At 41.9% G+C, this 16,081-nt stretch overlaps 1 protein-coding gene across 1 annotated transcript in view; it reads right to left on the minus strand.

Annotated features, from left to right (window-relative positions):
* Window positions 1-294: 294 nt before the first annotated feature.
* METTL16 (methyltransferase 16, N6-methyladenosine) overlaps window positions 295-16,081 on the minus strand; it is a 60,533-nt gene continuing 44,746 nt past the window's right edge. The window contains exons 7-10 of the mRNA XM_052658105.1: window positions 12,105-12,174; window positions 11,299-11,388; window positions 2,154-2,327; window positions 295-2,032 (exon numbers count right to left, since the gene is read on the minus strand). Of these exons, the coding sequence (XP_052514065.1) occupies window positions 1,409-2,032; window positions 2,154-2,327; window positions 11,299-11,388; window positions 12,105-12,174 (958 nt within the window). The 3' untranslated portion in view covers window positions 295-1,408. The remainder of the gene's footprint in view (window positions 2,033-2,153; window positions 2,328-11,298; window positions 11,389-12,104; window positions 12,175-16,081) is intronic.

Consider the following 16,081-nt stretch of genomic DNA (forward strand, 5'->3'; position numbering starts at 1 on the left):
TCAAGCAGTGAAAGTCAAGCACAGAAGACGGTAACCGAGACAGCAAGAGGAAAAAAAGAGAGACACCTTTCCCAGAGGTATTCCTGCTGAGCCCTGGCAGCACAATTAGGAAACATGTTTTAAGAACATAGTTACCCTGGCCTCAGAGTTCTCCAATGGTAACAGGTAAACACAGAAGGGATTACAAACGAACTCCTGTGCCCAAACCATCTTTGATAAGCGATAACTTATCTGCCAATAGATGAGACTTTCTTAAGCAACTTACTACATGTAAGTATATCTTGCTCCATTTCTCATTTCCATCACCAATCACTTATCCATTCAAAGCCAAGAGAGTATCTTCCCCAACCCCAGGATTCAAACAAGACTGACAGTTTTCAATTCTGAATACTCTTATATTAGCACCACTTCAAACGTCAAAACAAATTAAAAAAAAAAAAAAAAATCCACACCAGTCAGACTGCTACAAAACAGTTCTTTAAACAGGCTGGAGGGACGGGTATGGCTTCATTCTGCTGCACCGCCGTTATGTCTGGCAGTTTTGCTTACCTAATTCTGTTTCTGAAACAAGCAACATCCAAAACAGACAAGAGTCAGGAATGTGCCGATTGTCTCCGATGTTTCCAGGTGCTCCCTGATCAGGCCTTCTTCCTGGCATTACTGAGCTTTCTCTCCCTGACTCTCAAGGGCTAGTTCCTGTCTCAGGACTGACATAGGGGTCATCAATCATATGTACCCAAAGTATTTAGACTTGAAAGTGACTTTAGAAGAGGGTACAGGGCTATCCACCCTGGTGTACCCCCTCCGTGGGGTGGAGGGGAAGGAGGGCAGGGGTGAGAAAGCCACCGCTTCTCAGGGAGCAGCCAAGGCTGACACAGAAGGCAGGATGCGCTGTGAAGTTCTGACCAGGATCAGACTGCAAAAACAATCCTTTTGGCCTCAGGAAACCAGTCTGAAGCCAAGGTGATCAGCTTAGTGAAGTAATCAAAGTCACTCGGTCGTGTCTGACTCTTGCGACCCCATGGACTGCAGACCACAAGGTTCCTCTGTCCGTGGGATTCTCCAGGCAAGAATACTGGAGTGGGTTGCCATTTCCTTCTCCAAAGGTGATCCGCTTAAAGTCAGGTTTAAATCCCTTATGAGTTTACCGATGGCATTTTGTTGATGCTGATCACAATTCTTTCTCTGAACTACCATACTACAATGCCCTGTAATTCATTTTTTTTTTTTTTAAAGGAGACAGGTGTTTAAAAATGGACTTATTTGTTGGTTTTTTAAGACAATTCCACATAATATTACTAGTGGGCTAATGATGGAATTCAGCTTGCCCCCCTCGCCCCCCACCCCAGGCCACTCTTCAAAGCAAGCTGCTTTATAGAACTTTCCCAACTGTGCGATAATTTTGGAATTAACTAGCAACAAGCCTGAAAATTTGGTTACGTATATAAGTACAAAGCTGGTTCATCAAATCCCTGTTCTGGCCCTCAACCCAGTGCATTTCAACTAAGGCATCATCTACTTCCTTCTTAACGTTTATCAGACACTTGAATAAGTAACGTCCAGCCACTCCTTGGAGATGGTTCCCTTTTTCAGACACTGGGCTGCTGAAGGGCTCAGAAGCCTCGTGGTCCTGGGCTCCATTACTAGAGCCTTTACAACCTTCCAGAACCTCCATGTCCCCCTTTTCCTCACTCCTTTCATCCTCCGTGGGTTCTGGGTTTTCCTCCTGGGAAAGCGAGTCCTGGCTGGAGCCGTGGCCCCCCACAGTGGCAGACTCGCCTTCTGGCGGAGCAGGGCCCTCCCGGGCACTCTCCTGGGGGCCCTGGGCAACATCCTGGCTGCTGCCAGACTCTTTGGGGGGAGCCTTTTTCTCCTCCAAGGCTTCGATCACGTCCTTGGGCGCTAGGGGCACTTCTCTCAGCTGTCTCACTCGGTCTCTTTTCTTCCTCCGTAAGTGAATCCAGGAGTTTTCTATGGCCGTTAGGAAAAGGCTGATTTCCTCCTTTCCACAAGGAACTCGTTTATGCTGGACCTGTTTGGAGGAAAAACAATTTTACAGATCACTTTTCTGCTCTGAAAACTCCTTTTAAAAAAAAAGAAAAGAAAAAAGATTATTTGTAAGTACTTCTTCAATGTGCTTATCAACCAGGTACCTTTAGATCAGTGAGGATTTTTTCAATCCATGTCGTCACCACCACGATGCCTTCCACTGTCTCAGGGCCCAGAGATGATGCTTTGAGGGCTAGTTCTTTCATCACAGACCCCAGGACTACAAATGTAATGGGCTTCCTTGGCTTCTCTAGTTTTCTTCGCTTACTGGGTGGTGACTGAAAGAAAAAGAGGGCACGGGAGAATAGGGGAAGGTCATCCAAATAATCAAATTTCATGCATTATAATGAATTCAGCTGGGGGAATCTCCATTACCTTTGCTACCAACTGCAGAGCCCTAAAAAAGAACACAGGCCTTGGCATGTTTAATACTTAAAACAACTGTGCCAAATGGGTTTATCATCTCCCCATTTTATAGACGGGAAAAACTAAGATACAGAGCAGCGATGGAATCTGCTTGAGGTCACATGGTTAATATTTGTAAAGTTAGGATTTAAATCCCAAACCCAGGTATTTTCTGCCCGTGTTTTATCAGTACGTAACTCGTCTGATTACTAAATGTCCTTCATCTACCTGCTATGCCCAAAACAGGCCTGTGCAACTATTTCTTTCAAGGCAACTCAAGGACCCCAAGGGCACTGTGTTCCTTTCTATCAAAAAAAAAAAAATGCATGGCTTAAAATCACCACCACGGAGCCCAAGTTGATACGTGCTGAGACTTGTTGAAAGAGAGCAGCTGGTGAGTGGCAGTTTGTGAGAACGACCAGGGCACCAGGATCGCACGGGCAGAAGAGGATGCTGAATCCAGGCACGTTAGGGTCAAGCCAGTGCCCACCTATGCACTGCCTCTTGGCTGGGGAGGGGACACTAGCGCCCACGAGGACAGTGGATTTGAAAGCTGATTCCACGTAGCTCAAGGCTGTCCTCTTCCTTTAAATTTCAAGCTTGGAAAGTGAATTACACTCTTACCACTAGAGGGACTCAAGTTCCATTTTAAAAACCAAATGACACTGCTGTATTTAAAGCTGATTTCTTTCAAGTAAAAGATTGCCCCCCGCCCTTTTTTTTTCCAGTTAGACTCTTAGCTAAGATCAGATAAATTATGGACACTTTAAGAGACTGACTTGTAAACAAATTTTATCAAAATTTGAAAATGAATTTAAGCTAATTCTAAAGTTAGGATCAAAATGAGCAGGATTATAAGAAAAGCTCAAAAAGAGACAATACCCAGTCAGCTTTGAAGATCTTTTCCTAAGAAGAAGCATTTGATAACTGTGTGGCTGTGAACCAGCAACAGAGCACCTAAGTACACACACAGTGAGGCCCAGTTACTGGGTGAGGCCTTGCAGGGACTAACTAGCAACTCCCTGACCCCACACACACAAGAAAATAGCCCGTTTATTCTATGCTAGAACACTTTTAGATGGTATTTCCTAGAAACAATCAACTTTTTTGCTTTATACCAGACATTAACTAATAAAAAAGGGAAGTTAAAGAATAGAAAACAAGCTTAGAAGAAAAGGACCAAAAACAAAGGGTGTGTGTATGAGTAAGAAACCTGCTCTTGAGAAATGAACGGCACACTCTAAGCCCTGAAGTCTGAACTTGCTCAATTAATGTTTCAGGCAAGATGGGACAAATTCATATGGGCACCAAAACAGCAGCATTGTTATTACCCAATTGCCCAACATAAACACTTATGAGAGCTGAAACTTTGCACTGAGGAGCTTGATATATGATTATTAAGCTGGGGGTGAAAAAAGATGGTGGTATGTAGGAGCAGGATGGGAGACAAGAATCAAATTATTCTTTTCACTTCCTGACATCCAAAGCTGTTACCATGGAAAGGTCACCGTCGCAGGGCCATCCCCGACAGCACACCAAAGGTCATCTACAAATATGGCTGGAAGGATAGCACCTCGTCTCTCTTTGGACAGAGGCGGGAATCATTTGTGCTCACGAATTCCAACCAGCAACGTGAAGATATTGCTGTATCTGTCATTTCCTGCAATAGTCTCCTCCAACAGTAAGCATGGGCTTTTCTAGAACTTAAAGGAGAGAAATGCACCCTCATCAAACTTAACAAGAGCTCTCTCAAGGACCCACTTTCAGAAACAGCAAAACAGACAGCTTGTTGCCCTGTTACACCAGAACAAAAATGAAAACTTCTCCATCTCATGTATGGCGCCTTTACCTTGCATCTGGGCTCCAATGTGCCATATATAATGGTCAATCAACAAATCTGGCATTTCTGAGGATTTTTAGTGAATTGTTTTCACTCTCTCACACACACATTCTCAGGATTTAGTTTTACTCTTGGCCATGTCTCACAGCTTAGGGATCTTAGTCCCCCAACCAGGGATTGAACCTGCACCTTTGGCAGTGAAAGTGCAGAGTCCTAACCAGGGAATTCCCTAGTTTTAGTAAAACTAGGTAAGCACTCAAGAGACAGATAATTTATACTTTAGAAACTCTAAAAGCTTTTAAATGATTAAAGATTAACTTAAGTCTGGCTTACAGCAATCATTCCTCATCCTTTCTTGCTCATACTGAAAATTCTCGGTAGGCAGGGCCAGAGTAAAATACAGGAGCAAGTCCTAATAAATTAATAGTTAAATTCAACCCCACAGGTTCAACAGCAGGTAGTTTTATACCCTGCCACAACACTATTAAATAGAAGATGTCTGTTTTTCCCCAACTGAGATGATCTTAATTTGCTAATATGCTTTAAAATCTCAAACCACATATATTTTCAATGAAGAGTGCTATACTCAAACTGTCATAGTTTAGAAGACAAAGTAACAATTTAACATTTTAGAGCATAGTTTAAAAAAATCAATAATGGTTAATTCAGTTTAATGTAAAAAACTAGAAGGTGAATTTACAACTGATTTTGGGTTAGAAGATGAACTACTATATCACCCAGCTGAAATTACAATGTGAAAGAAGTTTGGTGGGGAGTTATAAATTCTGCAGAGAACACAGGCTTTGTATCTTTTACACTGCCAGGATTCCATGAATAATTATCAAAATGGTAGGAGCTTCAAGTGTTACCACACTGAAACCATGAATTGGACAAAAATAGTTCTTACATTTTTAAAATATGCTTTACCTAGCAGAGCTGTCTTTTTTTTTTTCTTTTAAAATATTTATATGGCTGCACTTGTCCTAGTTGTAACATGCAAATTCAGCATGTGGGATCTAGTTCCCTGACCAGGGATCAAACTCAGGCCCCGTGCATTGGGAGTGTGGAGTCTTAAGAGCTGTCTTTAAATTGCTTAAATCTTCACTCTTCCTTTAATTTCTAGACCTCAGTGGTGCAACCAGTCAGAAGACTTTCAAATCAGGTGTTTTTGCTGATACAAATCTGTATAGCATTTGCATTCTGCTAAAGCTCTGCTGCTAACTATGGCTAGGGTAGAACACAGATCTCCCTCATATCTGCAGGACAAGAAAAGGGTCATTCACTAAGATCTGCTGAGCATGAAGCCACAGCTTTCTCGATAAGACAGAGCAGCTTCCAGAATGGTCTAGAGGGGAAAGGTGTGCTCCTGCCCACCACATGGGGATCTTCCCTGCTCTGCTACATTCTAAATGGCTACCGCTCCAGGTCCTCCAGAAACAAGCCGAGTGTCTGTGAGCTGTTACTCAGCACAGGCTACTATTTATGGAAAAACAAAGCCAAGGGGCCAACACTGACACCTGGCTGGAATACACACAAGAAGTACACTGGGATGGACAGTCAGATCATCTTGCCTTTTACATATGTGTATCAGCCCTGCTGCCATGAAGTGGACTAAGTATTTTGCTCTCCAGAAGTGTGGCTTCTTTATTAACAGCCCAGTGGCATTTCTGTTGTTATCTAATCTGACTGGTTGCTGTTTTTAAAATGTCCTGTAATCATTCCTAGATATATGTAAAAACAATACAAAGCAAAAAAAAAGGGAAAAAGTTTATGTAGAATGCTACCTATCTAAGAAAGTAACTGTGTATTTTCTTATATTAACACAACCAACTTCACTATAAACAATGAGAGGATAAATCAGGAAATCATTTAAAAAGTGCCCAAGGAGAAGAGGAATTGACCGGGGTGAAAGAGACAAGAGAATAGAGCTAGACCTCTAGCAGCATCCTTTTCGAGATTTGATTTTGAAACCACGTATGAGTATCTTTTACAATTACCAAACAAAACTAAATAGCACATACAAAAAAAGGCAATCCCTAAAAATACAGAGTAAAATGAAACACCTTTTGTAAATAAATACAAGAATAGTTATAGATGAAATAATACACTCTAAGATTTACTTTAGAATCATCAGGGCAGCTCAACATTACTGGGACATCAAATACAGAGGCGGTGAGAAGGAATGGTGGGAAATGATAATATAATATATTTTACTGAGAACCTACTATATATATCAGGCACTGTGTTATGTACATTTAATCCTCAAAACCTGGTGTGGTAGGTACTATCAGTAACCCCCAACTTACAGATGAAGAAACAAAAACTTAGAGAAGTAACCGGCTCAACCTAAAGATAGACAGTTTCTATATACTCTGCAATAGTTTTAGGGTAACCCACCATGCCACCGTTAAATAAAATACCAGAACAAACTATGTCAGAAGTAAGTTCATGCAGAATACAAATGACTGAAAGAGATAAATCCAGGGACATCCCTGGTGGTCCAGTAGTTAAGGTTCTGTGCTGCCAATGCAGGAGGCCGCGGTTCCATCAATGATCAGGGAACCAGATCCCGCACGCAGCAACTAAGATCCTGAATGCTGCAACTAAAGATCCTGCACACCGCAATTAAGACCAGCACAGACAAACAAATAAATATATACAAAGACAGGTCCAGAGAGATGTCTGTGGGCTGCCTGGTTAAGAAGGCTTTATGCAGAAGCTGGAACTGAACTGGGCTGCAGTGAAGGGAAGTCCACAGAAAGGATCAGACAGACAAAGGCTGTGAGCAAAGGCTGTAATGACAGTCAGCAAAGACCCTGGCATCATGAGAAGACTGTTTAACTTCTAATACCGTAGAAGGCAGCACAATCAGGAAAACAGGGAGTGATTAGGATGGGTGAAGGTGAAGTCGCTCAGTCGTGTCTGACTCTTTGCGACCCCATGGACTGTAGCCTACCAGGCTTCTCCGTCCATGGGATTCTCCAGGCAAGAATACTGGAGTGGGTTACCATTTCCTTCTCCAGGGGATCTTCCCAACCCAGTGAACGAACCCGGGTCTCCCGCATTGGAGGCAGACGCTTTAACCTCTGAGCCACCAGGGAACGGAAGGGATGGAAGGGAAGTCAAAGACAGATTTGGGAGGAACAAGGAGCCACTGAGGAGCCATCCTTTCTTTGAAAGGCGAGCTCAGGATGAATCCAGGTGACCGTTGCATGAAAGGTGGCTGGGATGGGTTTACAGCAAGGTGCTGAGGGGCTGCTGAGTAGGTAATACCTGGTTAGACTGGAACAAAGGGCAGTCCTTGGGCAGCACAGTGACTTAGAACTTAGGCTGTGAAATTGGACTAAGCAAGGCCTCAACCTGACTTTTTAGAGTCTCCAGTTTCGTCATCTAATAAGTGAGGATAATACCACCCACTTGATTATTGTCAGGTTTGAATAAAATAACATAACGTGTGTGAAGCATTCACATCACAACAAAGACTATCTCTGGTGCTTGAAATCTACTATACCAATTAACATTATGCTTGCAATGCTGTTCCTTAGTAGAAGTTCTACACCATATTCCTTTTAACTCTCAACAGATACTCTATGCACCAACTATGAGTCAGACATTGACAATTCCTCCTCCATGAAGTCCTCCCAGGCTGAACCATTTTCTTTTCTGAATGGCCTAATTCTCCACCATTCTGGTTCCTACCATTCATTTCAGTACTGACTCATATGAACTTTTGTATCCATACTTCTCTTTCGTAAAACTAATCATCGTAAGCGATAGGAAATGGTATCTTATTTCTTTGGTATTATCACAGTGAACGTCACAATAAGAAAAGTAACAAGAGAAGGAGCCTTAGCTTTGGTTTTGCTAAACAGCTCAGATCCCTAACCATCACATCTGTTTTAGAGCATAGTTTATAGTCTGGTATAGTACTGGTTTTTGAACCATGTCCTTCCCACCCCCGCCCTTTGCCACACTGAGCAGCTTATGGGATCTTAGTTCCCCAACAGGGGACTGAACCGGCACCCTCAGCAGTGAAAACACAGAGTCCTAAACATTGGACTGCCAGAGAATCCCCTCTGACCATGTCTTAACAGGAGAATTCTCTCAATAAATAAAATCAATACATAATACTGACAAAAGCAGATCAGAGATCTGCTGATGAGATCTCTAAAATGAGAGAGAGCCCTGAAGTACCACCCTGAAACCTGTCTCCAAGTGTCATCCCCTGAGCACCTACACGGAATCCCTCCTTTATCTGGAATTAGTTTGAAAACATGTGGACTAGGAAGTGGAGCACTGTCAGAAGAACCCCATTGTGACACTAACAAGGCTACCTAATTAATTTGACCCCTTCCCTCCATCTGTTCTCCAGAAAGCCCTCTAGTTATGACTCCCTGGACAAGAAAGACCCAGGCTCAGAGGAAATGTTTTGAACAGAGGGAGCTCATTTTTAAAACCAGAGTTCCTGGGCAATGCTCAAACCAAGAGTACATACCATTCCATTTACTAGAGTCACATCATTTCCCCTTTTTCTTTTAACAAGTGTCAAACTTCTGAAAGCAAAGCAAAGCTAAAATAATGCCTTGAGCAATGCAAGAACCTCGGACAAAGATGCATTCTAAATGGCTTGTTAAAATTCTGTAAGGAACAGTCCTTATGATATGCTTCCTTATATTTGTCATCAGTCGGAAATGAACAGACACAATTTTATCAACACTAGGACTCGTCTTTTGGCTGTTAAAATAAATCCAAACAAGAGGAATGGGCTTAGTGTGGGCACTTGAATCAGCAGCAAATTAGAATTTTTCAGCATTCAGCATCAACAGAAGCAAGCCAGTAGGCCTGAGATAAGTGAAAACAGAAGTTGCCATAGTAACTTGCACATTTACCCTAAAAAGGCGGGAATGGGGGTGGGGCGGGGAAGTAGGTCAATGTTTCTGCTTAACCAGCTCCAGTCCTTGGCTTCCTCTCCTCACCTAAAGCAGCATGCTCCTCCCTCCCCGCCACAGCAAGGAGCAAGAGGAGAGAATGAGGTGACCACTTCAAAAAGCAGGGAGCAGGGAGAGGTCCAGGTAGCGAGAGGGAGAACCAAGAGGGCAGCCCACTGAAGCCCTCCTGAGTGCCCTGGGACCCCTGGGAGAGCAGCTGCTGATCACGGCCACCAGTGCTAAGAAACGGTTGCTGGGCTACCACAAATCAGAAATTGCTGTTTTCCCTGTAGCAGTTTAAGTGCACCTAATGGAGCACTTGGGAATGCGTTATTAACAGCTTTGGGTTGGGGGCAGTGTGGAGGGGTGAGTACTCTGGCGTGGCAGAAGCCTGGGGCCCTTAGCAAGAGGCAGTCTTTCATGGCTGAAACTATGAACAGGGCTCGAGGATGACCTAAAAGACAGGGAGGGAGGGAGGAAGGCTTAGCTGATTCCTTTTCAAAGTAAGCTGGTTTTACTACCACAGAAACACAGTGCTCTTTGATACTCTGATCTGAAATAGCTGTTAATCCAAGAGGGCAAGGGTGTCGCTGGTCCCCGAGATGGCCTGGAGGGTGCCAGAGCTCATTATCAGCGCTTCTGCCTGCGGTGTCAACAAGTGCGGAAAGCAGGTTCAACAGAAAGCACTGGGAAACAGGTGCAGTTCCATTTTCCTGCAGCTGTTAGTGTCTGCATAGGGATAAGCTAGGGCATTACTAACGATTTTAACCATTTGGTGGGAAAGCCCTGGTATTCTTATTCTAGATGATGACAGAAAGGATAATCCCTCAGGGAGGTCAAAAAAAGCACAACCATCTTTGGTAATCAGTGAGTATTTCAAACACTAACCTCTGGACACCCTATTGCAAGGCACAGAGGCAAGTCTGGACTTCCATCAGACAGGCCATCCAGACTTGACTGGGAAAACTTATTTCAAGCCAGCAGCACGCCTAGCTGCAGAGTACAGGAAGGGAAGGCTCAGTTTCAAATCTGAGCTCATGTATTCAGAAACATCTGCAAATGGCCCCCTCATACTTCCACACATCTCTACTCCTCTGCCCTACAGGAGAAGGAAAGAGGCTCACAGTTACAGCAACACTTAAGAGACTCTGGAGAGAAAGCGTGGCCAAGACCTTGGGAGAGGAGCACCCAGGACAAACCTATGGTGTGGACAGGGGACTGGAGACAGTGAACAAGACCAGGTATGAGGCCTCCATAAATACTGTGGGCAGCAGCAGTTCAAGCTGAGCAACGTGTGCATGAACGTTAAGGCGGACCACTCCAGGCAACAAGAAGTCAATCCTTCTTCCAGGGGAAAAGTGAGAACAAACAGATGCTATTCGATTACCACCTCTTACGTAGCCTAGAAAAATTATTCCGGCTAACCAGTTCAGAAACATTTTTCTTTTGCATATAGTAGCAAGCACAGAGGACAACGAGAATTTTGTGGATCATAAAATCACAGAAGAATGTTCACGGTCAAGCACATGCAAAGTAGACAAAATAAGCTAATGAACTATATCACCCAGCTTCAAAACTCATCAATATTCCAGTGCTCATCTGAAAGTCAAGACAGGACCCTTTACGCAAATGATCTCTGAGTTTTACACATCAAAAGCCTGCAATCCCAAATGGCAATTTCTACATCCACAGGAACCCTGGGAGACAGCTACTCTAGGAAAACAGCAGTGATAAAAGAGAACAGACTTCAGTTTCAATTCAGGAATGTCCAACAGAAAAATCATACCCACAAGGTGTTTGTATTTGAATTTTTTAATTGCTAAATATGCATTTCCAACTCATTTACATTTCCTGATTCAGAATCACTGAGTTGCACAGATTCAGAGAGAAAGGTTTTATGGTCACCAGAGACAGCCTTCCAGGACTGTGCCTGGTATACAACCACTCTCCATTGTGATGTAAGCATTTGGGGCAAACTTCAGGGAAACAAGACAGTACAGATTTAATTGATTTATGACCTACTAAAACCCACCATGTACTGGATTTCAGCAAAGCTAAAGGAAGGTCTCAACTTACTGGTACTGTTACGTCATCATAAAAACTCCAAGCCAAAGCCCATCTCATTGTCCGACCCTGGCAGAATTCAGTATAGGTGACTTTAGGAACCTGAAACCAAAAATCACAGCATCGAATCATTCTATTAGTTCCACTAATATGTTTCTGGCTGCTGCCTCATTTTAAATTATAGGTTGGTCTTTCTTTTTATCAGTTAACAAAGGCTAACATCCAAAAACAGCTATGCCCAGCTGCCTAATAACCAATGAGTAAATCATTGTTGTCCAGTTGCCCAGTCATGTCCGACTCTTTGTGACCCCATGGACTGCAGCACACCAGGCACCCCGTCCCTCACCATCTCCTGGAGTTTGCCCAAGTTCATGTTCATTGCATCAGTGATGCCGTCCAGCCATCTCAACAAAGTTGTAAGCTTCTTCCTTCCCATGAAACACGGGAGACAATTTATAGTTCCAGCTTCAAGGTTAGATATATAAAACACTCAAAATGCAGCCCTTCAGAGAATAATTCAAACGTTCTCGTTTTCTTTTTTTTAGGAAAGAGAGCCTGAAAAGCCTAGCTAGACACAGCTATGTAGTCTCCATTTTAAGGCCTTAAAAATAAAAAAAAAAGGCCTTATTTTAATGATTTGCAAAAAGTCCCTATTAGCCCCAAAATTACATCATTAAAAAAACTAAACAAGCAATGGACAAGCAAAAATAAACAAAAAGCACATTTAGGGTTTTTTGGTATACAGGAAAGTTCTATACTTCAAGTGTTCTACACTATCAAAAGTGGTTCACACTGGAATAGTAAGGACAAAGCCTTACCCCTTGTATGCGAAGTTCTTCCTTCAGAGGAGCCAGGCTGCATTTCTTTCCCAGCATACAGCTATACCATCTGGGGGGAAAAAAAAAAAGCAGCCAAGTCAAACATTGTTTATGTGGTTACATTTTTAAACCAAGCATTACTCAAGCCAACAAGATGAGAAGAGTAGCAAACAAATACTGAGTCAAGTTACAAGTGACAGAAACAAGAACTGTATATAATGGATTTAGGCAGAGAATAAATCTAGAGAAGGAAAACATACCCACAGCAACTGAAACAAAAAGTCACTTAGTTTCTCCAGTTATTTCAAGGCTATATGTATGTAGAAAGAGAGAGGGGTATCACTTATAATGCTCAGAATGAAGGCCATTCAGCTCTGGGACAGAAATTAGTTAATAAATAACAAAAATAAGGATACACACCCCTCTACAACATATTAAGACAAACTGTAAAACCTAGCATAACCTGTACTTTGAGATATGCAATCACCTGCAAATAACTTAAGAATATATATTGCACTAAAATTTCAACAGAACATTAAATCAGTTTTCTCTATAGCAAATACAAATCCAAAAGAGGGAGTATGAAGATGAAGCGAACTGGTTAAAACATAAAAGGACAGACTTTATCTCTTCTGATTATTCTAGAAAGTTTGCAAAGTATAAAATTTATACAGAGTTTCTGCTTCAGGCTATGACAGATTAATTAGTAAGACAATTGCCAAAAGGAAACTAGACAAAATATATGAAACGATTTTTCAGAACTGGACAACTGCAGTGAAGACCTATGATCTCAGAGAGGAAAACAAGGTGAGTCCCACAACTGCCAGAGCTTACTGCCTGCGGAAATTTCCAAGCTGCAATGCAGGGAAGGGAAACTAAAATAGAACCCCCAAATCCTGCTGAATTGTTGAGACAGACTGGAGCTCAGAGAGTCTGAGGCAGTAAGAATTTGAAGAGCCCAAGAGAACAGAAGGAGCTGCACAGGGAGAGAATTCTGGACGTCTGCAGAGGAGTTCCCTGGAATATTCTGCAGAATAACGATCTTGATCTTGCGGGGCAGGGGGATGGGGGGGGAGGGGGGGCGGGTAGAGGCTGGGGAAAGAATTCTCAGAAAACAGTAAGCTGAACTCCCGGATTCCAGACAGCGAGGACTTAGTTTTGTGGTTAGACAGCTAGTTTGTGGTTCTACTATCTACAGCAGAAAGCCCTTGTTAAAAAAAGCAGCAAGTAGAAGAATCCTGAAAAGGAGGCTGCTTTTAAGGGGGTGAGAGGCTGTTCTGTATCTGCACTAATAAAGCTTACAAAAACAAGACCTGAAAAAGGATCCAACTGATCACAAGTAATCTAAGTAAGCAGTAAAACAAAGTCCAAAACTCATTAAAGGAATACAATGAAACAGAGCACCCCCACACATCAGATACACAATGTCCAGCATTTACTAAAAAAACTATCAGCTATTAAAGAAGCAGGAAAATGACTCACAACCAGGATTTTAAAATCAATCATTAGAAACAGACGAAGAAATAGGATGATGGAATTAGTAGACGAGGACATCAAAACAGCTATTAGAAATATGTCCCATAATAAAACATAGACATGAAGAGGCAAAGAGGGAAGGTATAAAAACTAACCAAACAAAACTGTAAGACATGAAAATTACAATATCTCAAATAAAAAATTCACTGGATTGGATTAACAGCATATTAGACTCTGCAAAAGAAAAGATGTATGAACCTGAAGACACAGAAAAAAAAAATCTGAAACAAAGCACAGAGGGGGGAAAAAAAGAAAAAGATGAAAAAAATAACATAGCACCAGTGACCAATGGGACAGTATCAAGCTGTACACACAATTTGAGTTTCAAAAAAGAGACAAATGGGGGACAAAAAGTATTTGGAAAAAAAGATCAAAATTTTTCCCAAACTGATAAAAACTATAAACATATATAAGTTCAATGAACTTCACACATTAGAAACATAAAACCGTATTATATATTTAAAATACATAACCAACAAGGACCCACTGCATAGCACAAAGACCTTTGCTCAATACTCTGTAACAACCTAAATGGGAAAATAATTTATCCTTGCTTGGGGAACTAAGATCCCATAAGCCATGTAAGAAGCAGCAAGTCACCACTTTGTCTTAACAAGAGCTGAACAAACTAAAAATCAACTCTTCTTAAATCCATGACAGAAGTACTCATAGGGCCTCTAAAATTGGACACAGGCAGACAAATACAAAGAAGCAACAACTTACTAAAGCAGAAACCCACCAGCAAACATCTCCGTGGGAACAACCAGTGCTGAGGTAGAGAAACCTGCGCTGAAACTGACAACTTGCCAGAGACTCAGCACTGACGAGTCTGAGAAATAAAAACTCCAGGGGTACCCACTCATCAGGGACCCCATGCTTTTGTAAATATTATCTGGGAGCTTGACCAGGGTCTTATAGTGAGTAAAAGGAAAAATTCCCTTACGCTTCTGGCTGGGGGAGAGGAAAAGGAACCATTTTGAATTAGACTAGGGCATCCTGTTCTTTAAAAAGTCTGCCCCCAGGAGAAACCAATTAGCCAGAGTCTGACCTCTTGGGGTTTTATCAGATCCTGACTGACCCAGAGGAGGGATATCATCCAACTCCAGCATACTCTAGGCATCCTTTCCCACCAAAGCAGGGGAAAAAACTGAGAAGCATGTGTGTAGATCACAACCCAGAGGTACAGGGTCACTGAAGGGCTAAAACCTACTCAGGGGACTACAGAATGCTTTGGCATTACTGAAGACCTGTAAGAGCAGTTCCTTCGACCAAGGACATCATGTCTTCCTATTTTAATTATAAAACACACTAAAAGGCAAAAAAACCTCTAACAGTCTGACAGGCAGAGAAACCATCAGAACCAGACATGGCAAGGATATTGGGTGTTATCAAACTAGGAATATAATAACTATGATTAAGATGCTAAGGGCCCTAACGGCTAAAGTAGACAGCATGTAAGAACAGATGCATAATGTAAGCAGACGGAGATTCTAAGAACCGAAGAAAAATGAAAGATCAAAAACGCTGTAATGGAAAGGAACAAGGCCTTTGATGGGCTGATTAGTAGATTAGACACAGCTGAGCAAAGACTTTAGCCTGGGGATACCTCAATAGAAACTGCCAAAAGTGAAAAACAGAGAGAAAAAAAAAAAACAACCAGAATATAATATTCAGGAACTGTGGGACAACTACAAAAGATGTCAAATCTGTGTAACGGAAATCTAGAAGGAAAAGAAAGAGAAAAAAACAGAAGAAATACCTGAAACAATAATGACCGAGAATTTCCCCAAACTAATTCGGTTAGATACTGAACCACAGATCCAGAAAGCTAACAGAACACTGAGCAGAAAAAAAATATTCAGAAACTGCACCTAGGTGCATGACTTTTAATAAAATCAAAGATTAAAAAAATCCTCAAAGAAGCCAGAAAAAGATACACCTTACCTATAAATAAGAATTACATACAACTTGTGTTAAGAAACTATGCAAGCAAGAAGAGAGAAGTGAAATACTTATTTCAGACACAGCTGACTTCAGAGCAAGGCAAGTTATCAAGAATAAAGAGGGGCATTATTCTAAGCTAAAATGGGGACAGTCCTCCAAGACGACGTAACAATCCTTAATGTGTTCGTACTTAACAGAGCATCAAGCTACATGAGGCAAAAACTGACAGAGCTGCAAGAAGAAATAGATGAATCTTCTTTTAGAGATGGAAATTTCAATAACCCTCTATCAGAACGGACAGATCTGGCTGGCAAAAATAAGACAAGACATAGTTGAATTCAACAACACCATCAATCAATTGGATATAACTGACATATATAAACTATTCATCTTCTCAAGATCACACAGAATATTCACCAAGATAGACTGCTCTGAGCCCTAAAATACATCTTAACAAAGTTTAAAGGAATAAAAATCATACAACATCTGCTCTTAGT

This window comes from Budorcas taxicolor, chromosome 19 (assembly GCF_023091745.1).
Source record: "Budorcas taxicolor isolate Tak-1 chromosome 19, Takin1.1, whole genome shotgun sequence".
In the NCBI taxonomy this organism is placed as follows: Eukaryota; Metazoa; Chordata; class Mammalia; order Artiodactyla; family Bovidae; genus Budorcas; species Budorcas taxicolor.